Source organism: Castanea sativa, chromosome 7, assembly GCF_040712315.1.
Source record: "Castanea sativa cultivar Marrone di Chiusa Pesio chromosome 7, ASM4071231v1".
Classification (NCBI taxonomy): Eukaryota; Viridiplantae; Streptophyta; class Magnoliopsida; order Fagales; family Fagaceae; genus Castanea; species Castanea sativa.
The window spans coordinates 39,800,380-39,824,268 of record NC_134019.1 but is presented as its reverse complement, the minus strand read 5'-3'; the positions used below and the strand labels follow the sequence as shown (position 1 = coordinate 39,824,268).

The 23,889-nt window shown below is 31.6% G+C and overlaps 1 protein-coding gene and 1 pseudogene across 1 annotated transcript; both read left to right on the top strand.

The window, feature by feature from the left end:
• Positions 1-7,581: 7,581 nt before the first annotated feature.
• On the top strand, positions 7,582-16,171 carry LOC142644445 (putative aquaporin PIP2-6). Its single transcript, XM_075819061.1, has 4 exons — positions 7,582-7,694; positions 12,916-13,054; positions 14,936-14,973; positions 15,487-16,171. Exons 1-4 carry the CDS (start codon positions 7,582-7,584, stop codon positions 16,169-16,171), a joined length of 975 nt encoding a protein of 324 aa, XP_075675176.1.
• A 1,319-nt stretch (positions 16,172-17,490) lies between these two features.
• On the top strand, positions 17,491-21,938 carry LOC142644444 (aquaporin PIP1-2-like; annotated as a pseudogene).
• Positions 21,939-23,889: the final 1,951 nt, after the last annotated feature.

Genomic DNA, 23,889 nt, shown 5'->3' with positions numbered 1-23,889 from the left:
GTTCTTTTTCCAAATCCGAGCGTTCCCGTTGGGCTCGGGCGAGCTCATCATCTTTTTCGCGAAGGAGCTTGCGCTGCCCTTCTATCTGGGTCTTCATAGTCTTCAAGTTTGACTCAACCCCATTTTTCTCTCTCCTCAGCTCAGCCACCTCCGAGGTGAGCTTTTCATTCTCAGCAAGAGCTGTGCCCAAGGACTTCTCAGTCTCCAGCCTAATCTCCAGCTCAGTCCTGGCCTTCTTCCGAGTGTCTTCTATAAATTTCTCGGCTACAAAGACCTCCTGAATGGCCTGTAACAAAGTGTGATGGGATCAGGAATAGTAAACAACTTATGAATATTGTTAAAAGTGGAATCTTCCTGAAAAGGGGTAAACTTACCAGCGCTAAATCCCTTTTTAAAGAGAGGAATAGTTGTGGCTAGCTCATTTTTTCCAAGGTCTCCATGTCCTTGGGCAATAGAAGAGGGCGCTCCAACACTTCGGCCAAGTGGTGGGCATGGCCTTGTTGAACCGCCCTTATACTGGATTGGCAAGAGATGGGCGCGCCGTCCAGTCTTAAGTCGGGGGACCAGGTGGTCGGTGCTCGGCGCACTTCGGCCTCGTCCCTGATTTCCCCGCTTTCAACTGAGCGGGCCCTACCCTTGCCTTTGTCCAGCTTCTGTTGCTGAACCGGTGGGAGTTGTTGTCGTGGTTTCTTGGGGTCCTTATTGATCGTCCCCTCGATATCCCCCTTTCTCTTCTTCTTGGGATCCTCGGCTGGAAGTTTTGGCTCAACTGGAGGAGGGGGAGGTGGCAAAGATGGGGGAACTTGGGACGTCCCCGTCTTTTTCTCCGCAACCTTCGCAGCTCTATTGACTAGGAGACCCTTCATCCTACCCATATCTTCCTCGGATTCGTCCTCGGGTAGGGCAACTACAAACCCTGCAATTCCAGAGGCCTCGGTAGCTTCTTCCTCCTCGTCGGAAAGTACGACGAACTGATTCCCTCGAGGTCTCTCGGTGTCTTCAAAATGGAATTGATCTATCTCTTCGTCTAGTGTATGTGAAGAAGACACCTGCTCTTTTGGAATAACAGTTGCCTGAGAGTGCACGGCGAGGGGAATTGCCGCTATGGGTTGGTTGTACAAAACGGTGTCAGGGGCGTCAGGGAGCTCGCGGTCGTCCAAAAAGTGGGGCCGGGCTACGTTTATTCTCCTTCGTCTTCGGTCACCCGCAATTATGGCGTTTTCTATCTCCTGGAAGTCCGAGGATATGGGAGTGTACCCCAGAATGAGATGAGCAACCCTGAGTTGTAAGTCTTCGCTAACGAACACCTCGGAGCGAAGTACTCGGTTTAGGTCTGCAATGTTACAGTGACTTAAACGAGGGCGCACGTGTTGCTTATCTGCAAAAAAGACGTCAAAACAAACAAGCCTGATCAGATTCACACAGATATGTAATAAGTTTAAGTAATTATGAATACTCATTTTTGTGTGTGTTAGAAGAAGTTGTGTTGTGGGGAGATTAATCCTATGGCATCGCACCTGGATCCCCCCACTCAACTGGGCAGTGGAGGCCGTCGTGCCAATTCCCAGAGACGATCAGGTGGTCATCCTTCATGCCTTTGTTGGATTTGGGCAGACAGGAGATTAACCTAACGACACTAGAACGGGACTTAATGTAGTAACCTACTTTGGAAAGTTTGTGGGACTCGTACAGAAAGACGACATCGTGCCAGGTAAGGTTTAGACCCATTTGCTCGTTTAGAGCATCGACGCTACCCAAAACTCTAAAAACGTTTGGGAGACACTGATCGGGACACAACCGATGGTTGCGAAGGTACTCCCTAGTTACAGGCTTCATTGGGAGGGTCATCCCACCCTCTATAAAGGCTATCATTGGGATGATAACCTCTCCCTCTTTCTTAGAACCGGCCACGGCTTCCGCCGGACAATATTCTAGACCTACGTCGCTGGGAATACGGTACTTGGCCCTAAAGCCTTCCATCCCAGCGGCGGTATCAACTAGACACTTGAATCTTCCCATTACAGAGGAACGAAAGATTAAACTTTAAGAGGGAGAACGTTTATAGGGACAGCCGAGGACAAGGTCCGAGGAGAAAAGGTTAAGAATAGAAAGAGCAAGAACTTACAAAGTTGAAGGTGTGCAAATTTTCACGGTTTTCTGCAGGTAAAGTATGATGGCTGATGTTTTGATGGGATTAGCCCCTGAGGAATTAAATGAAGGCGCAGGTTCCCGAAGCGTCGCGACGTGCGGAAAAGCGGCCTCGAAATTATATTTGTCCCGCCCAAATTTTTGTGGAGAAACGAGGACCGTTAGATGCCCATCTCGCCGTTGAACGTGGGGGACAAAGTGTAACTTACAGTAATAAATGCGCGCGTTTTTGAAAATAAAACCGCCAAGTGGCATCTTCTGGGACGCGAAACGATTTCCACACGTGCAATCATTCATGAAGTGTGTGGAGTAAGTTCTCGTCAGATCAAAACCCTATTTTTCTCCTCGGACGTTGAAAATTAGAGTTTTGAGGGGCTATTGTGGGGAGTAAAAAGACCCTGATGGGTATATGGGCCTTTGGGCCATGCTAAGGAAGACCGACCTGCTCCTGAGTTTAGAACTTGTTAGTACTATGGGTCGGACCATACGCCGAGGATCCGAGGGTACAGCCGAGGATGATTTTTCCCTTGGACGGACGTCGGAGATTCCGGGACTTCATTGTAAAGGTTAGGGAATGACACGGTGAAGACCAATGGTAAAAGGGGGTGAACCCTTGAATGTCCTAGAAGCATCGATGCTAGAGAAATACCAAAGATAAAGGCTGCCACCTCCACATTAAAGACCCTGCACCTACCACCCTGGCCGCATTAATGGGGAAGTGACACCTAAACAGTGGAAGGGAAACTTCTGGTTACTATTCAAAGGCACTGAGAAAAGAAATATCTAGGCTAAGGGGGAGTTGGGGCAACACGTGTACAAAGTATCAAAAAGAAGAGTATTTAAGGAGCAACCTAGAACTGAAAAGATGGATGGACTTCTTTGTAATCTAAAAGGAAAAGAAAAAAGAGGAAGAGATAATATAAGAACAACTCTTGGCTTACGTCCGAGAAGGTTGATTTACAATATTCCCTGTTGTTTTCGAGTGTTTGCAATCTTTGGCTTGTCATTTAATCCTCACACACTTCTAACCTGGGTTTCAAGCCCACACTCTACAAATTCATATTGTTTAAGGCTCATTGGGCCTGAGCCCGTAACTGTTCTTGGGGCCAGGTGCAATTGTGCACTTACAGAAATCTAATTGGATTTTCTCTCAACTTTACCTATTATTATTATTATTATTATTATTATTATTATTATTATTATATGGATGACTTATAAATTTGAATTTTTTTTAGTTATATAATTATGTTTTGGACTCCTCGTTTTCTACACTAAATTAACTAATTTGGTACAAAATTTTAAAAATTTAGATTGGATGGGATACGTGGCACAAAATTAAACTCTAATTGAAATACAATTTTTACACAAAATTAACTCACTTGGCACAAAATTCTAAAATTTACATTAGATGAGACACATGACGCAAAATTAGACTCTAATTGAATTCCAATTTGAAATTTAATTGAATTTTTTATCTGTTTTACTTATTATTATATATATAGATTTAATGATTGATAAAAATCATGTCAAACTATATTTAATGATTGATAATAAAAAAAAATGAAATAAACCATTGTTATGAACATTTTATTATCAAATTTATATCAAAATATGCTTAATAATAAGCTAAAAAGAAGATTGTTATCTAAATCAAAATTGAGATGATGAAAGCAACATATCACCATTCCCATGTCATAAAACACACAATTATTTAAAAAATCATGTCTAATAATATTTAATGATTCATTCTCAAACCATACTAATATAAATTAGATAAAACTTAGGCAAATTAGGTTTAAAAAAAAAAAATACACAAAACCTATTCAATTTAATGGGAAAAAAATTAGAGTAAACAAATCAATACCTACAAGGTTGTAGATAGAAGAAGAAAAGAATAGAGAAAAAAACTGTATAATTAATAGCTATTCATTATAAATTATTTGATATATATACACTTTACATTGAACTAGTTGATATGAACAAAAAGTCTGATATTAGTCTAATTTGTGGAAGTGTGGAACTGAAGTCTAAATCTTAAAAAACAAGTGGTGTGTGATCAAGAAATCCAAAGAAAGAAAAAATTCACGTTATGTGAAGAGGAAATCCAAAGAATTTAGTGTTTTATTTAAACACTAAAAGTAGTTGCCTTTTTTCTTTTTTTTTTTTGGTATGTACTACTTTGCTTCTTTTTTTTCCCCTTACGTGTACAACATTGCTTTTTTTTTTTTTTTTTTTTTAACGTGTTGTAATATAATTTAGATAAAAAAAAAAAAAGGATTAATTGAGGATTTTGGTCCTTTGGATTGTAATCAAATTGATTTTATTTATCAACTTATAACTTAATAATGTTCTTTTTTATTTATTTGTTTTTTTGGTTTAGTGTTATAATGCTTAAAAGTGATATATAAATAAATGTGTATGTGTGTGTGTGTGTATATATATATATTTAAAGAAGTAGATAAGGTAATATAAAATAATGTTTAAAAATGAGATAGAGAACTGTAAGAAATTGAAACCCAGTGAGATATATGAATTTATTGATTGAGATAAGAATTGTGATAAGTAAAAAAAATTGAGATTTGAAGAAAAGAAATATGATACACGTTAGTGTGGATGGATGAAGATTTGTGATAATTGTATAGAATTTGGATAACAAAAATTTTGGAATATTTTAAAGAATTTAAAAAAAAACATAGAAACATCGAGATAAGAATGAGTAGTTTTTACATGAGGTAGTGGAGTTTTTTTTTTTTTTTTGGAATAATTGAAGCATTTGAATTCAAATAGATAACAAATACAGATAAGAATAAGACATTTGAATACAAATGAGTGGTGAGAATAACATTTTTTTTTTCTTTTGTACGTGAGATAATATTAATGTTTTTAAAAAAAAAAAATTCTTTTTTGTAGGAAAAAAAATTAAACTAAAAGGTACATTATTTCAGAATTTGTATGAGGATATATTGGTACGCCAAAAATTGAAAACGAAACAAGAAAATCTTCTTATTAATAGTATAGATAGATTATAAGAAAATGATTAGACGAAGAATTTGGATTGTAATCAACTTAAAATTTTTATCAATTTAGAAATTAATCAAATTATAGAAGAAGAAGAAGAAGAAGATAAGAACAAAACAAATTGTATCTATTTTTTTTAAATCTAAAAATGATTCTACAATTCGGTGAAACCACTTAGGATTAGATGAAAAATTTAAATTGTAATTAAATTAAGATTTTCTTAACTTAGAAATTATAAGAGAAGAAGATAAGAAAAAAAAAAAATTATCTATTTCTTTTGAATCTAAAACAAATTTATGCACTTTGGTGAAATCACTTCACATAGCCAGTTTGAGTGGTTTCCAAAACCATTGCTTACAATCAAACACAACTACAACAAACCTTCATATTGAAGGATAACTAGCTTGAAACCTCATACATATGCATGGATACACTTAAAGATATACAATAAGATACATAATATAATTCTTATATATATAATTTAAATATTATTGATAGTCATTTTTCTATTTTGTTAATTCTTTTAAATTTTTTGTAAAGATATTATTAGGTATAAAATGTAAATTGTCCATATATATTTTTTTAATTATTGTGAAACACTTTCCTTTTATGATTCATTTATTCTAGACTCTTTGGTTCTTGAACTTAATAACTCACTTGGATGAATATTTATGAAGTGGTACCACATTTGATTCTAAAATTAAGAAATAAAAATATTTAAGAATAAATAATTTAGGACATGATGCAAAATTTGAACTCTAATTTGGAATTTTAATTTAAGTTTCTCTCAATTTCACTTATTATTATTACTAGTGTGTAACCTGTGCATATGTACGAATACATTTAAAAATAGAGATTAAATTCTATAAGGACGTGGTGTAAAACTCATGTTTTACCCCTCCAATCTCAACATGCCACATCATCTTATCATATATTTAAGAATGAACACAAGCACACTCAATCAATTCTAATACCCATATATAAATCCAACAAAATTGGGAATCTATCGAGATGTTATTAGGTGTGGTAGGATGTATTGAATTTTAAGTGAAATGCTAATGTGATAATCACTTATTGGATGGTGTAAAACATGAATTTTACACTCCATCCTTATAGAATTTAATCTCTTAAAAATAATCACAATTACATATATATAATTTAATTAGATCCAAACTCTTCTGTTTTTGCATTCAATAATTTACTTACCATAAAAATTTTAAAAATTAGATGAAACACATGCGCAAAATTGAACTCCAATTAAAATTTAATTTAGAATCTAATTGAATTTAAACTCTTTAATTTTTGCACCTAATAATTCACTTGAAACACAAATTTAAAAAATAAATGAGACACGTGGTGCAAAATTAGACTTCAGTTTAGAATTTAATTGGATTTTCTTTTAACTTTGGCTATAAATATATATATATATATATATGACTTATAAACTTGAATTGTTTTTAGTTATACAAAAAAAGGCTCATAAATATAAAATATTTCAATTTTTTATTTATTTATGGTTTACTTGTATTGGACTCCTCGTTTTTTACACTAAATTAACTCATTTGACATAAAAAAATTTAAAAAAAAAGTTAGATTAGATGGGACACATGGCATCAAATTAGACTCTTAAGCTGATTCTAATTTAAAATCTAATTGGATTTTCTCTCAGCTTTACCTATAATAATATATATAGATTATTATTATTATTATTATTATTATTATTATTATTATTATAGATTAATTAAACATTGCAGAAAACCTAATTAAAGGTGAATAAAAAAAAAGACAAATGGTGTTTTTAGAGATTATACAACACCCTTGTTTTTAGGGGTGTGTCAGTTTGGTTTCAGTCGGTTTTCTAAGTGTTGACCAACTGAAACTAAAATTTTTGGTTTGTGAAATTCTCAACCGAAATTGACTGAAGTAATTGGAATTCAATCGGTTTCGGTTGGATTTCGATTTCGATAGGTTTTTTCTGTTTCCTTATCATTTATTTTCTAAGAAAGCAAGAAAAAAATAAACAAACCCAAAATATAAAAAAGAGAGAGGAAATTGAAAAAATAAACAAGCCTAGAATATAAACAACCAAGCACATGGGTTTTTTCAAAACCCTAACTCTATTTGCACATAAAAATTGAAAAAATAGCATTGATTCAATATTAAACAAACCCAGAATATAAAAAAGAGAGAGGAAATTATGGAGAAATTAAAGAGAGAGAGAGGGTCACTGTGAGAATGAAAAGATTAGGCCAGCGTAGGGAGGTCGGTGTGTGGAGATCAGCATGTGGAGGTCGGCGTAGGAAGGCCGGTGTGTGGAGGTCGGCGTAGGAAGGCTAGTGTGTGGAGGCCGGTGTAGGAAGGCCGACGTGTGGAGTGGCATCGAGGAGCGTGTCGTGACCGATGTTGGGGTTAGGAATGGGGCAGCAAAGAAAGAAAGGCGGCATGGCTCGTGGATGTCATTGGCGATGTCATCAAAGACTGGACTGTGGACTCCTCGCTGATCCAGCACATTTGAGAAGCTCTCTAAGGTTCTTAATCTGAAGAATGGAGGCTATGAGAAAGAAAGTGGGTTGTGGGTAGGGTTTTTACCTTTTGTTTTTATATTTAAATTAGATTAAGTTTAATTAGGTTGATTAGATATCTAATTAGTAATTAGTTTAATTATACTTACTTATCCTAAAAATAAAATGAAAACATGGAAAAGGGGAAAGGGCCAGATCTAATAAATGAAAAAAAGAAAGGCCCAAATGGTTTAAAAAAAATGAAAAGGCCTAACATGTATGGCAGGCCCAAATATGTATAGGAGGCTTGATGCCCAAATATTATATATTATATATTTTATGTAAAATATGTTATAATATGTTTGGTTCGGTTTCGGTCGGTTCGGTGTATTCAAACCGGAAACCGAAACCGAACTAAAATTTTCGGTTTTTAAAAATTAAAAACCAAAACCGATTTGAAATTTTTGCAACGGTTCGGTCGGTTTTGGCCGGTTTTTTTGGTTCGTTAGTTTTATGCACACCCCTACTTGTTTTGATTAACATTAGTTGTTGTTGTGATTAGTGACCAATAGAAGATTATAACACACACACACACACACACACACACACACACACACATATATATATCAACACTAGATTATAACATATAACATTATTTGGCCAATTCTACGCCTACATCTACAAATAATGCTAACCTAAATTCACTATCAACCAAACCTCAAAAAACAACCTTACTCTTACAAATAACACATAACCTTTACAAAGATAAGCACACTCAAATCTCTCATAAATACAAACTAACTAAATCCCATTACACCGTGTTAAGTTTTAGATTGTTGGCTAAATTCTTATGTTAAAATAATGTTTTAGGATTATTAGGAATTTTGAAAAATTCTCATGTTTGGTTTTAAATCACACCAGAGAATCAGATGTCAAGAGTATATAAATTCCCTTTAAAATATGTAGGTATCCGTATTCCCAAAAAATAAAGGAAATTGTATTTTCTATAAATTGACAGTTTTAACTATTTATTCTTATCATATAAGCAATGAAGATAAAACATAAAACGAATCATGAATATCTCTTCCCTTATCTTTATCTTTTTCCACCAAAATAGCATAAAGATGATAGACATCTCTATTGATATATTCATTGATTAAAATTAGCTATCAAGATTATTTGAATTCTCCCTTAATCCCTTTTTTGTTGGAATATGGATTTGCTTTAAAACATATGGGTATTCGGATTCCTAAACTTAGAAAAAATTGTTTTTTTAGAACCTGACAATTTTAACCCTTTTTCTTTATCATTTAAGCACTAGAGATAGAACCTAAAACAAATCATCAACATTTCCTCCCTTGTCCTTTATCTCTTCCCCTCCAAAACAATATAAACCGGATAGACAACTTTGTTGATATATTCATTAACAAAGTTCTATTCAGGTTTCACGGGTGAAAAAAAAAATTTTGAAAGGGACGCTCCATTGTTGCTGCTAGGTATTTACTTTTACTATTGTGTGTATGTTGCTCAACAAATTATTAATGGATCTATTTTCATGGAAATTTGTTAATGCATCTATTCGTATCTCAGAATGTTGGTTTTGTTTAATTGCTAGAAATATTTATGTGCATTTGATTCATTGTTGATGAACTACTTATATTTTTATTGCTACTTCTATGGTCTTATAGACTTAAACTTTGTCAGGCTGTTTTGATATGGACTAAGCTTTTTTTAAAATTATGATTAAGAATCAATTTTCCCCTTTTTATATCTTTTATTTGGGATTTGTTAGATGCTAAAGTAAAATAAATTCTCATAAAAAAAAGTAAAATAAATGATTTAATTTTGTTAACAAGATTTTTCCATAGAGAATAAGATTTTTTTTTTTTTTTGAGAGAGAGAGTTTTAACCTATGAAATTTGCTCATAATAATAGTTTTTTATTATCAGACCAAGACATCAATCGATTTTTAGTGTAGGCGGAGATTGAACTCTAGATTGTACTTGTCATTTTGAAATGTTAAATTATAGTTTTAATGAATTTGTCATAATTTGTAGTCTATATTTTTTTGTCACTATTTATTTGGAGGAAGATTTAAAATAAAAAAAGACTTGATATTGGATTTACAAATCTAAAGATAGTATGAGAAAAATAATTAATTCATTTAAGATTCTTATGAATAAACCAAATATTATAATCTCACATTTCTAGGAATTTTATTAGATTCCTAGTTAAACTAAACATAGGAAGAGTTACATTCCTAGGCGTCCAGATTGTAAGACATTACATTCCTAGTAATCTGGATGCTAGGAATAATGTGGATTTCTCTATACCAAACACCACCTTAGAGTTTCTCCTTCTGAGCTCTTTTCAAAGTTTCTACTATAGAGCTCCTCATTCAAAACTATGGAAAACCTAAATCTTTATTCTTGAGCTCATTCATAGAAAACCTTCAGAGTGTTCTATGGGGTTTAAGTGGTTACGGAGGACTACTTTAGAGTTTAGATAGAGCCCCTAATACAAACCAAAGCAACCAAAAACCTTCTCCAAGAATGGCTATTTATAAAATTGCAATTGTATTCTTTGATGGAAAAAGAATCTATAATTACTTCTTTGATAAGGAAAACCTTTTCTTTTACAACTAAGAACTTCCCTTCTTTTCATACCAAAGAAATACAACAAAAACACCAATTACAAATAAAAATTTAAGACAATTTCCCACATGCGCTCTTCTGTAAGGGAATCTTTTGGACTTTTGGTTTGTAATTTGAGCTAGTAATTGTTTTTAGACTGCTACATTAATTCTTAATAATTATATTAATATAAATGAAGCCAATTATATAGTGCTTTGTAAGTTGTAACTTAAATGAAATTTTTGGCAGATTCAATAGAGACATTAAGGGTCCAAATCCTTCACCCCTATTAATTGTAGCTATCAAATTAATAATAATAATAATAATAATAATAATAATAATAATAATAATAATAATAATCTATATATTTTTTCAAATTAACATCCAATGATAATAATCAATAGAAAGTCGAATTAGAATTTCAAATAAGAGTCCAATTTTACACGATATGTTCTAAATTATTTATTTCTAGAGAGAGCTTTACTTTTTAATTTTAGAATCAAATATGGGATCACATCATAAATATTCATTCAAGTAAGTTATTGAGTAAAAAAACCAAACAGTCTAAAATAAATGAATCGTAAAAAAAAAGTGCTTCACAATAACAAAAATTAAGAAGTAATAAATAAATAAATAAGTAAACATGGATAATTTATATTTTATACCTAATAATATTCGAATAAGACTTTTTCAAGAGTTAACAAAATATAAAAATTACTATTAATAGTATTTAAATTATATATGTAGGAAGCATGCATTTTTTTTTTGTATGTCTTTAAGTGTATTTATGCATATGCATGGAATTACAAATTAGTAATAATAAAAGCCAACAATATTTGAACCATCTAACACATACACCCTAGTGGTAGGAAAGGCCTCTAGGAGAATAAATCCCCCAAAAGGGCCAAAACATTGGGGGAAAAAGGGATCTAATAACTAATTTAAATTTTCAACTATTAAACTTTAGTTTAGTTTATTCCTTCAACTCTTGATTATATTAATTTAATCTCACTGCATTCAAAAATCAATTTAATGTCGTCATTGAATCCTCTCTCTATTTAAATTTTACTATAAATGATTTGATTTTTGAAAATTTGACACAATTTACCACATCAACCAATTTTGTTATAATAGGAATGGAGAGGATATCTAAGAATCAAATGAGATAATTTTAATCTCATCAAAAAAAAAAAAAAAGAGATAATTTTAAAATTTTCAGGGATAATGAGGAACCAAATAAAACTTGGATAAAATTTAGTTACAAAATTTGTTGTAGCCTAACGCTACAAAATTGGTTGTAGTCTAACGCTACAACCTTATTTAATATTTTTGACAAATTCACCATTTGATCACATTTTCTTTTTATATTCTTCATGCTTGCAAAATTTCAAGAAAATTAAAGATCAATAGCTATATTATCAATAAATTGTTTAAATTGCAAATTTTTGTAGTTTAAAATTATATATAAAATATGAGTTTATAAATCATATTGTAAATAATATCCAATTGACACAAAATTTGACATGTATATTAAGAGCATAAAGAATATGCAATTTAATGGTTAGATTTCTAAAATATGTATTAATGTTTATTTTATTAAGGTTGTAACCTTAGACTGCAACTAATTTTGTACCTAAACTTTATTCTTAAAACTTTACCTTAGCATTTTTATGACCATATTAGTATACTAATATGGTCATAAAATTATAAGGTAAAGTTTAAAGGAAATCGTATGAAAATGATGACATTTCATTTAAGTTATCTCATTTATTCTTTTACTGACCTTTGGTAAAGGTCAAGTATATATACTCGTGGGAGTAATACACAAATGAACTAGTCGCCGAGTATGTTTCTTATATATTGTCATATTTGTATTTTATCGAAGTACTCTACCAAAAAATATTAACTGAACAGGCAGATTAAAAAAGACACAAGATTGCATGGAAGAACAATTTGATATTGGAAAACAAAATACTTCTAAAGCTTTGCCCTGAACTTCAAAGAACACCCCCTCGCCCCTAAAAAAACAAAAAAGAAGGAAAGAAAGAAAGAAGTTTTTATTATCATTGGTGTTTGAAGATTTTTAGATTTTATACTCTAAAATTTTAAATTTTAGATTTTATTACTTTCTAAAATTATATTCTGTTTACATAAACAACATCTCATCTATATTTTTCATTAAATGTCACATAAGTTTGCCATGTGTATTTAGTTCGTCCAATAAAATAATGCTACGTGACATAATGAAATGACATAACATAATGAATATGAGTACATGACGTACTAGCATTATTTTATTAGATGAACTAAATGCACGTGACAGGCTTATATGAAACTTAAAGGAAAATATGGATGAAGAAACTGTTGATGCAAACAAAATATAACTTTAAGGAGTAAAATCCAACTTTTAAAATTTTAGGATGTGATCCATAGACTCCCAAATTTCATAGTGAATTTTGTACTTTAGCCTACAATTTAAAATTGTATGACATAAAAATTATTTCGATTAATAAAAAAAATTTATGTTGTTAAATTGTTATAATAAATATGATATATTTTTATTTTTGCATTATGTTTTTCCAAAATGAAAGCTTTCTTCCATTTTCCTTGTGTAGGACTGGAGCAATGGATGTGAATAACTCCGGTGGAACTGATCAAGATTTCTCAAAATCATTTGAGAAAACAGAAAGTAACACCCCAGGAAAAACAACTTTCCGTGACAAAATTGGTGTCGCTGAAATTTACTCATGGCAGGTAAGATTGACTAAGTTGACTTAAATATAAGACGCTCAAGTCAAAAGGGTTTTTTTTTTTTTTTTTTTTTCCGGTCCAATTGAGACTAGTTATCTTGCTGTTCATAAAGAGTATCTAAGATGATTGGGACAATTAACATTTAAGAAGCACGGACAATTCATTTAGGGTGTTGTACTTGTGTTATATTCATGTCATAGTGGTGTCATACTGACCGTTTTGTGTTATGATTTTTCAAAATTGCTCGTGTCTTTCTAGATTATCATATATCTTATATATTATATTAAAATAATTTGTTAATAGATGCTCTAGGCATGTTTGATTAGGAAATGCTTTAAAAATTTATGGAAAAAAGCAACTCATTTTTTTAAACAATTTTCTATATTTTCCATTAATTAGACCCTTAAAATTAAAGCCCAATATTCATAATCATCAAATCCAAATTAGTATTTTATTTTAGCTTAATTTTTGGGTCAAATAACCAATTTATAATATATATATATATATATAATTGTATTTAGATAAAATTATATTTTATTTATATAAAATTATTTTTGTTTAGTCTAAATTTAACAAGGAGTGAAACTCTATCTCTCTAACAAGTCCAACTTAAACTCAAACACATTATTTTTTAAAATAAAATTATTTTTGTTTATTCCAGATTTAACAAGGAGTGAAACTCTATCTTTCTAACAAGTCCAACTTAAATTCAAACTCATCATTATCATTTTAAAAAAAAAAAATTTAATTTTGTTTAGTCCAAACTTATCAATGAGTGAAACTCTATCTTTCTAATAAGTCTAACTTAAACTAAACTCAAACGTTTATAAAAAAAAAATAAAAACTTAAATAAATCATATATTAAGATTATCCTAAGCATGACTTTATTTGGATAAATATAAAAATCATCAAATATTGATAAAGTTCAACTTCTTTGGATAATAGAAAAATTCTACTGCATCTTCTTTAAAAAGTAATTTTCGTACATAAACCACCAAACTCCTTTTAACTGTTTTTTACAAGATAAAAAAACTTACAATAATTGAAATTATTCTTTTGAATATAACCCATCTATTTTTTATATTTCTCTATTATTTAGTCGTATATATTTTGTTTTATTTCAATTTCTAAGCAGTTAATTATTTAATTATTTAATATTTTTTGGTCTTTTAGAAGTTATAATATCTGAATTTTTGAATTATTTTTTTGCAGTATTTGAAATATTCTGACAAATTTCTTGTAAGCTATTGTACGTTCAAGCAATGACTTCTTCATCAAATTGTAACATAAATTGAAGTCATACAAGAACAAATCATGTAATGGTGTAATTTCTTAATCAATTTAAAATTTTATAAAATTATTTTAGTTTACCTTACAAATATGTAGGTTTCCGTGCATAGCACGGGTCAGCAGCTAGTACTTTCATAGCACGAAGGTCAAGAAAACTATCTCACGCACTTAGGTAAGATAATCTTATTAATACATCTGTTGAATGTTTTTATATGCAGGGACAGCTTACAAACTTGTTATATTTTAAATCTTATACTTTAGGGGTTATTTTAAATTAAATCTTATTGAGATTGTTACAAATTAAATCATATAGTTTTGTTAGTTTCAAATCAAATTCTAAACTTTTAAAATCATATAAATTTAAATTCCTATTTAAACTAAAAAATCAAACCCCTCAAACCAAATTAGAATATGATTGATGTCATATGACTCATATCAATAATATAATAAATAAAATTTTGAATTACTTTCTTGTTTTGTGTTTATAAGTTGACGAATTTGTTCGTGAGGTTTATAATCACTCTTTGATGTTTTATGTACCAACTTGTTAAATAAGAGTAGGATTAACTTTTCCCTCTTGGTTTCTTCTTTCAGATGTGGAAGGCAGCCCTTACAGAGACAGTGGCAACCAGGGACGGAGCTAGGATTTCGAGTGAGGGGGGCGAGATACACTCAAACCCAAATGCTTAAAAAATTTGTTATAGCCCAAACCTTCATATCATAGCTCTAGATTAACCCAAAGACAACCATGTTTTTTTTTTTTTTTTTTTAAATTTTATCCAAGCTACTTATAAAAGAATATATACATACATATGTGTGTGTGTTTATCCGGAGCTTCTTTGGGAACTTCATCAACCACTTAAGCTGTAATTATCCCATGCTAATGTTTTAAGATAAATTTTATAAATCATTTAGAACGCAGATAGAAACTCACAAAAAGAATAAAAATTTAATGAAATTTTGAATAAAGAAAGTGTATTTTTTTTTTTTTTTTTTGTGAAAGCAGGGAAGTATTGAACAAAAATGGAGCATGAAAATTCAAAACCATGCTTTATATATTTTATATTTTTCTTTTTTTCACTTGGCCAAGGGGGGGCCATTGCCCCCCTTGGTCCAAGCATAGCTACGTCCCTGGTGGCAACTATCTTCTTTATTTTCACGCTCGTTACATTCATTATTGCAAGCTTTGAATCTCGTGTCTCTGAACCCAGGCTGCTGCTCCTGTTTGCGGTGTTCATCCCTTGTTTCCTCTTCATCTGGGTAATGTTTCCTCTGTCTGGGGCCTTTATGAATCCAATGATTACATTCATTGCAGCCCTCATGGGTGTTGTAACTACTGTACGTGCATGTGTCTATTTCTTGGGGCAATTAGGTGGCTCTATATTTGCCTACTTCTTGTTGAAGATTGTGATGAACGATGAAATGGTTGACAAGTACTTGGTAGGTGGTTGCCCCATCAATCGCGATGGGACTGGTATAAGTCTTGGAACTGCACTATTGTTAGAGTTTATAAGCTGCTTTATTGTCCTCTTGACTTGTATGACAGTGGTATTTGACAAGAGAAGGTTCAAAGAACTTGGGGTGACTGTGATTTGTGCTCTGATAGCAGCATCAATTTCTGTAGCAATTTTTGTGTCCGTTATGGTCACTGGGCAGCCAGGCTATGCTGCTGCTGGTCTGAACCCAGCAAGGTGCTTAGGCCCAGCATTGGTTCTAGGAAAACATGACTTGTGGCATGGACAATGGGTATTTTGGTTGGGGCCATTTCTAGCTTGCATTGTTTATTATGCTTACGCTAAAACCCTACCTGAGATTGAGAGTGTGTATTGAAGGAAATAGCTCTCCCAATTATCTTCAAAATAAAGAATAAGCTGCTACGACATACAATAAATAAAGGCTGGTTTAATTAAACTTACTAAACTTTGTTTTCTCTTGTCACAATAAATAAAGGCTGGTCTTGTTGAAGGAAATTAAGACTTCTTTAGCAAATATGTCACTTTCTTTTTAAAAGATAAATCTGAAAATGCTGTTATTCCATTTTTCCTAAAATCTCATTTCTCTCAAATGGCTTTCGGCTTTAACCATTTCTATTAGCGAGGGTTATGACTTATTAAAAATATATAAATTTGATGACGTTATATTGAATTGTTAATTCAATGGTTGAGTTTTAGATCAAACAGTAATAATGAGATTATTCAACCGTTAATAAAACACTGTCGGGCAATATCTCAACATATTGCATTTAGTTCTTACAAAAAGATCGTTGGTTCTAATTAGCTTAATTGATAAAGTCTCATATCCTCAAATAAGATATTTGAGATTTGATTCCTGTTAAGTTAAAATTTTTAAATTATCTTATTATTTTACATATCATACTAATATAGGGTACTTAATTTAATGACACGTTGAATTATATTAATATCTATTTGATCTAGAAATGCATCAACAAAGTTGTCTTATTTATTTTAGGTCCATACTTTGTGTATAGTATATCCTATCTGAATACAAATTTTAATTTGGATTGATTTTTTTTTTTGAGAATAATTTGGATTGATTATTGACTACTAAAATATGTAAGTTTATTTGACAAGATTAAGACTTCTTAATGAAATTAAGAATTATTGTGTATAGCAAATTAAAATGAGTGTAATTATTATTACTGATCAATAAATATATGGATAGACCTACTTGCCATTCACACCAGAATAAATGAAGTTTTTCAACAAAAAAAAAAAAAACCGGCTAGTGGAGGAAGATCTCCTAAGGATAAGAGACATAAGGCGAAAGAGAGAGCCAAAAAAGGATCTTTTAGTATAATCCTGCCTAATCTCGAATGTTCTCAGTTCCAATATGTAAACTAATAGTAAATTTGTCAAAATTCATCTCTAATAAAAAAGTATTAAGTAAGGTTGTAACCTTAAATTACAACCAACTTTGTAGTTAAACTTTTTCTTTAAGATATGTAATCACATAATCCTAATAGTCAATTTTTTTTTTTTTTTGGTAAAGTTGTGATTTACAATTATGTTTTGTGTTGGCTTTATTCCATGACAAAAAGTGTTGTAATTGCATAAATTTGTTTCCTTGTATTTTTGTGGGATTTTATTGTATTGGGTTTAGTATTAAGTTGGTGAAGAATTAAGCTTAAAATGAAGAATCAGTGCATTTTTGCGATTGGCTCACGAATAAATCGCGAGAAGAGTACCCCACGAAAAGGGCACGTGAGAAGCACATGTTGGAAGCTAAAGAGTCGTGCCAGCTTGGAGGATTTTGCGAGTATCTCACGAGTAAGACCTTCCCACGAGATACCCGCAAAACTCTCTGCTTTGAGATTTTTTAAGTGTGACTTTCTTACCCTTCACCCATACTATATATACCCTCATTACCCACAAATGTGTAAGGAGGCCATTCAGAGAGAAAAACCCTAGATAGGTTTTCAACAACACACACACCCATCTTTTAGAGAGAGAGCTACCCATCCTTAGTGAGAAATCATTGTAGTCTCTTCTCCTTCTCTCTCCCATTGTCATACCTCGAGGAGATTTGTACCCAAACACAACTCACACCTTTTCAGAGTGTAGAGAGTGTTTTGGAGATTGGAAAGTTTTGGTAATTTGCCAAAATAAGCCGGTGAGGCTTGGCGGATGCAATCGGGTGTTTTACGGGATCCTGAAAGCTAGAGAAGACATGACTCCTTGAAGTCCGTTGGTAGCAGGAGCTTGGAGGGTTTAAGTACATTGGTCGATTAGTTGGAGGGTCTTTTGTTATTCATTTACTTCAACTTTATTCTCTAGTTGATCGATTACCACTTAGAGGGCAACAGATAAATTTTTTGTCGAGTTCTTCGGTTTCCTCTTCGATAACACATTAGAGTGTTATCTTGTATTTGCATCTCTCTTCTCTACTCTTTTAGCTTTCATTTTATTGCTGTGATTTCTTGAATATGGCTTAAAGTAGTTTTATTGTTTGTTTGCTCACATTTACTCTTGTTTCTACACTTAGATAAGTTAGAGTAAAATCAACCGAGTTGTAATTTTTATTTTGAGGTCTAAACAAGCTCTTGAGTTTTAACACAAATCCGAGCTTTCAATTTTCAGTACCTAACAGCCAATTAATAAAGCAAAGGTCACTACAACATTGGAAAGAAAGGGAAAAATATTCTATGAGAAAGAGATTGATGCCTCTAATTTAGAAAATAAGTATTTGTTTATTGCCTATATATGTAACCCCATAAGATGTTGCTCAGTGCATCCATATATATATAGGCTTATTGGTATTGCCATTTGTTACACTGAAAGCCTTTTACGTTTCCATTTTCGTTTCTATCTATTTCATTTGTTTGTCTGTTTAATTATGTGTGTGTATCATTGAAGCAAATTTATGTAACCCGCTTCATCTAATGCGTCATTTTCGTTTCTCTCTATTTGTTTATGTAGCCAAAAAACAATATAAACTCTCTTGTATTTATTGTGTCAAAGCCAATAATATCATGATGGAGCTAAGCCGCACCACAATTTCTTTTTGTTTAATTTTTTTTTTCTTCTTCCTTATTGGCCTATATGGTAAGAGGGAAAAAAAATGAAGACTAGAGAAACGTGATTTGTTGATAAGGTCTTTGATCATCCAAAAATGCATAGGAGAAATGTGATTTTTTGATAAGGTCTTTGATCATCCAAAAAAGTATAGGCCGATAAGGTAGAAACAAAAAGGAAAAAAGTAGATAAGAGTTTTTTTTTTTTTTTTCTGAAAGTTGATAAGAGTTTATTTGCTGGTTGGTTGGGTTTTTTTTGGATTAAAAGTTGATAAGAGTGATGAATTTTGACTTTTTTTGATGGGCACTTACACATAATACATATGCATGCAAGAGCATGAAACTAATTTAATTAATAAGATTTCATTCATGTGAAGTTTAAGTTATATTGTTAATACAACAAATCCATTGAAGAATAACATATTTGCTATTTTTTTTTTTTAAGGAGTATGTTTACATATGAATAAGCCTAAATTCCAACCATGCAAAGATTTTAGTAACTAACAAACTTCAATTATAACTCATGTGAATTTTGATGTTTTAGTTAACATAGACTTATTAAATGGTCAAATTGTAATATTTATTTTATTATTTATACACAATTTTTAATGGAGAATGATAAATTATTACATTAAGAATTTAAGTTTCTATTATATTTTTGGACAAATTTTAGGTATAGTTTTTTTTATGTACAATATATTAGGTTTCATAATTAAATTCAAATATTGGTTGCATATTTGTAGTAACTAATAAAACACAAACAAATGTTTTATTTTCCAATGATAATCAAAACTAATGCAACTATGTGTTTAAATTTAAAATTATACTTATGTCTTTACCCTATAATTTTTTATTACTTTAAAGATAAAATAATAAAGTTCTTTTTTTTTCTTTTCGATTAAAACTCATGATTTTTTTTAAACTTTCTTTTTATGGGTTTTGAACTTTTAAAAACATGGATAAAAAAATGATTTTTTTTTTTACTCTCTAGAGATAAGCTTGGTTTATTTTTGTGCTTAGTACATTATATATTATAATTAGATCCATTTGTTACACGTATTATTCCAATTCTATAATTAAAGGACTATAAATATATTTATTAATCACAATTTATTTACTTGAGATAATGTCCTAGAATTTTACTTTTGTGCTTAGTATATCATATTATAATTAGTTCCTTCAAGTTCCATTTGTTACACTTATTATTCCAATTCTATAATCGGCTATCATAAATTTCTTAATCAAAATTTATCTACTTGGGATGATGTTCCACAATAATACATAATTCATTTTACAAGAAGTTTAGGGACTTAAAATTGTTCACAACTATTAATATGGTTTATTACAATTGGTGCGTAATTAAAATCTTATTAGTAGTGGATTTATGTAAAAATGATGTTGCTCATATCATATTACAACTTATCAACTTAACAAGTTTTGAAAAAAAATTGTAAAAATAGTTGTTATACACATACCTTGCAATGGAGATGGATTTACTATCTATAGTATATATAGTAATGGAAGCGTTGCATTTAATTTTGCAAAGCTTCTATTGCCCATTGTTAGCCACACCACTCATTTTTCTTAACAATTTTTCATCTTTTTATTTTGGGCAATATGAAATATAAAGAAATTATAGTATCTGTACAATACATGCTAATGGATTTTTAGTATTTAATTTTTGTTTCTTGGCTTTTCTCCTCCTCGTCATTCTTCCAACCCTTTTTATCATTTTCATAACTCTTCTTATTCCCCATAATTCTTCACCTTACTATTAATCCTCTTCTCCTTGTCTTCTTGTCTTTTCTGATTTATTATATTTTAGATAGGTAATATGTATTTTGGAAATAGGGTGAGAAAGTTTGGATTTTAAGAAAGTTTATTTTGGGGAATTAATAATTTTCAATATCTATTGTATTTTGGTGATGTTATATATGCAAGTAAATTTTGTTTAGAAATGAATATTTTCTCTACTTCTTTTTCCTTTTGAGTTCTTGAGAAGTTTTTTTTTTTTTTTTTTTAATTATTATTATAGAGAAATTGCTTTAATTATAAAGTGTATATATGTATTAACCTTAAGAAAAAATTTCTTGCGCATCTTGCAGGTTAACATTTAGTTCTTTTAAAGGATCATCGATCAAAATATGATGTCCCATGAAATATTTTCATCCGCCTAAATTGTGTTACTAATGGCATGCCAATACGTATTTAATTACTTGACATTCATGCAGACCATTTCAACTTCTACATTTACAGCTTTTTAGTCTAACCCCTAGATATTATTTCAAGTGCTTAATTTCTTTTACAATTTTATGGTAAATAAGTGCATAATTTCTTCAAAGGAATGGAGATTGATGTTCCCTATTGATTTTCCCCAGCTTTCACCGAGTTAGTAGCAACGGCCTTAATTATATTCACCCTTACAACCATAATCTCATGCTTGGACTCTCATGCCGTTAAACCAAAGCTTCTTGTCCCACTAGCTGTCTTCATTATATCCTTCTTATTACTCATGGTTACAATTCCATTATCTGGAGGCCAGATGAGCCCAGCGCTTACCTTCAAACAGTGCAAAATCACTCCGTAGGTGGCTGCACAACTGGTGGCAATATATGGAGCAGCATCAGAACTAAGCCCTGAATAAACTGCATTGACATTAGAATTCGTTTGCACATGTTTGGTACTCTTTGTTGGTGTGACATTGGGATTTGAAAAAAAAAAGGTGCAAGGAACTTGGCATATCAATGGTATGTGTTGTGGTAGCAGGGTCAATGGCACTAGCAGTGTTTGTGTCAATCACAGTTACAGTGAGGGCTGGCTATGCAGGTGTGGGTCTGAACCCCTGCAAGATGCTTGGCTCCAGCATTGTTGCAAGGAGGCAGATTGTGGGATGGCCATTGGGTTTTCTAGGTTGGGTCCTTTTTTGCTTGTATTGCTTATTATTATTTCTCTTTGAGCTTACCAAAGAAATTTCAATTTACGAGATCCCTTCGAAGTAAAAAATTGTGTTCTAGTGTATATGAAGAACGTAATATTATTAGAAGATTCCAAAATTTTGGTTTGTAGTTTTGTAATTTTGTTGATAATGGCACAATTTGCCATATTTTATCCTCATGTAAAGCTTGCTATCTCTAGTATAATGGTCCCTATGGCTAGCAAATGTTCATTGTCTTTGTATATTTATTTTATAATTTTGATAGGTTTTTCACTCCCTAAATTAGCGTTGGAACAGGTTGAGAAAGCTATATTTTTTTTTATTATGGGAGTTTTAATATTCTGACCATATTGAAATATAGTTTTATTTTTCTGATTTTATTATATATGTAATGGATTTTTTTAATAATATGTAATGGAGTTTTAAATGGGAGTGTAATTTCTCCACAAAAAAAATGGGAGTGTAATTGAGTTAGTCCTTAATATTCTTTTATTTACAAAAATATGTGTTGAGGAGATATATACATTGGGGGGACTTTTTGAATAGCTAATATAAGGTAAAAGTTCAAAACTGACCCTCTAACTTTTTTTTTTTTTTTTTTTTTAATTTCAGTCTTCTAACCTTTAATTTTGTCATTTCAGTCCTCTAACTTTCAATTTTTATCAATGTAAGATTCCGTTAGAGCTCAACTAGGGGCTGCCGTTAAGGAACTGAAATGACGTCGTTTTTCCTTTTTCTTAAAAAAAAATTCCGAATTAACAGAAAAAAAAAATCTATATAAAAAAAACATTTAAGGAGAACGACGTTGTCCTTCCCCTTCCCTTGAAATCAAAACAAAGAAATATTGAGAGACCAAAATCCCTAACATAAATCAAAACAAAGAAACATTGAGAGACCCAAATCTCTAACATAGATGAATGTTCAAAAAGTGTGTAAAATACCTATGAACGTTTAGACCCCCAATTTACAAATTACCATCACAAGCTTATAATCAAACAATGTACGTGCGGAATATGAAAATAAGCTAAAACAGAATTAGTAAAACAATCTAAACCGAAATTAATCGCAACCACAGCAGCAATTAAAAGGTAAAGATTAAGGGAAGAGAGATGCAAACACAAAAACAACACGATAATGTGTTATCGAAGAGGAAACCGAAGTTCTCAGCGAAAAACCTCTCCGCCGCCCTCTAAGTAGTCAATAATCCACTAGAGCATAAAGTTGGGATACATGAATCGCAGAAGACTCTCTAAGCCTAATCTACCCAGTGCACCTAAGCCCTCCAAGTTTCTTGCTCCAACAAGGTTACACTAAACTTTGTCTTCTCTAGCTTACTGGATCTCACAATAAGCCCATTGCATCAACCAAAATGAATTGGTCCCTTCTTAACTGCTTCCCAAGTACCAAAATGCCTCCTCACAAATATGAGTATGATAATGTACCTCTCAAGGATGTAACAATGGAGAGGGTGAGAGTAGAGGAATTTTGGAGAATCAAAGGATGAAGATTGTGGATGAGTCAATCTTGTTTTTCTCTAGGGTTTCTTTCTCAAAATTTTCTCTAGAAGTTCTCAACATTTCGTGGGTATAAGTGTATTTATAGTAGGGTGTGTATAGAATGTGAAAAGTCAGTTACAGCCAAACAGAGCATTCTGGCGATTAGAGCTCACGACTGGAATGGTTCCCGAGTTTGAGTCGCGAGCTAACTGTATGACCAGCTAGAGGTTTTGTCCTGTAGTGCGACAGCTGGCGTGACCCTTCAGCTTCCCCTGCACGCTTCACACGTGTTCCATCTTTGGCGACTCGCCAATCGCGAGATCCAGTTGCAAGGCCCTTCTTGCATGCATACTCTTAAGCTTTTCTTCACACTCTCTTACACACTACCTTTACATGATTCCCACCTAAAAACAAGGTTTCTAAATGCTGAATTACAAGCAAATTTGGCACTGAATAAAGCCAACAAAATGATGGAATAAATTCTACCTTACAGTAGAGAATTTGGGGAAAAGGAAGATTTGGTTTGAGAGAAAGAGAGAGAATTCAGGGTTGGTGGCTTGAGAGAGAGACCGAGTCCGTTTGAGAG

Excerpts from the sequence above, each read along its gene's own strand:
- LOC142644445 (XM_075819061.1), top strand. The coding sequence starts at position 7,582 with ATGGGGCAGCAAAGAAAGAAAGGCGGCATGGCTCGTGGATGTCATTGG. Across the intron at positions 7,695-12,915 it reads CATTTGAGAAGCTCTCTAAG|GACTGGAGCAATGGATGTGA; the intron begins GTTCTTAATCTG and ends TTCCTTGTGTAG. Across the intron at positions 13,055-14,935 it reads CTGAAATTTACTCATGGCAG|ATGTGGAAGGCAGCCCTTAC; the intron begins GTAAGATTGACT and ends TTCTTCTTTCAG.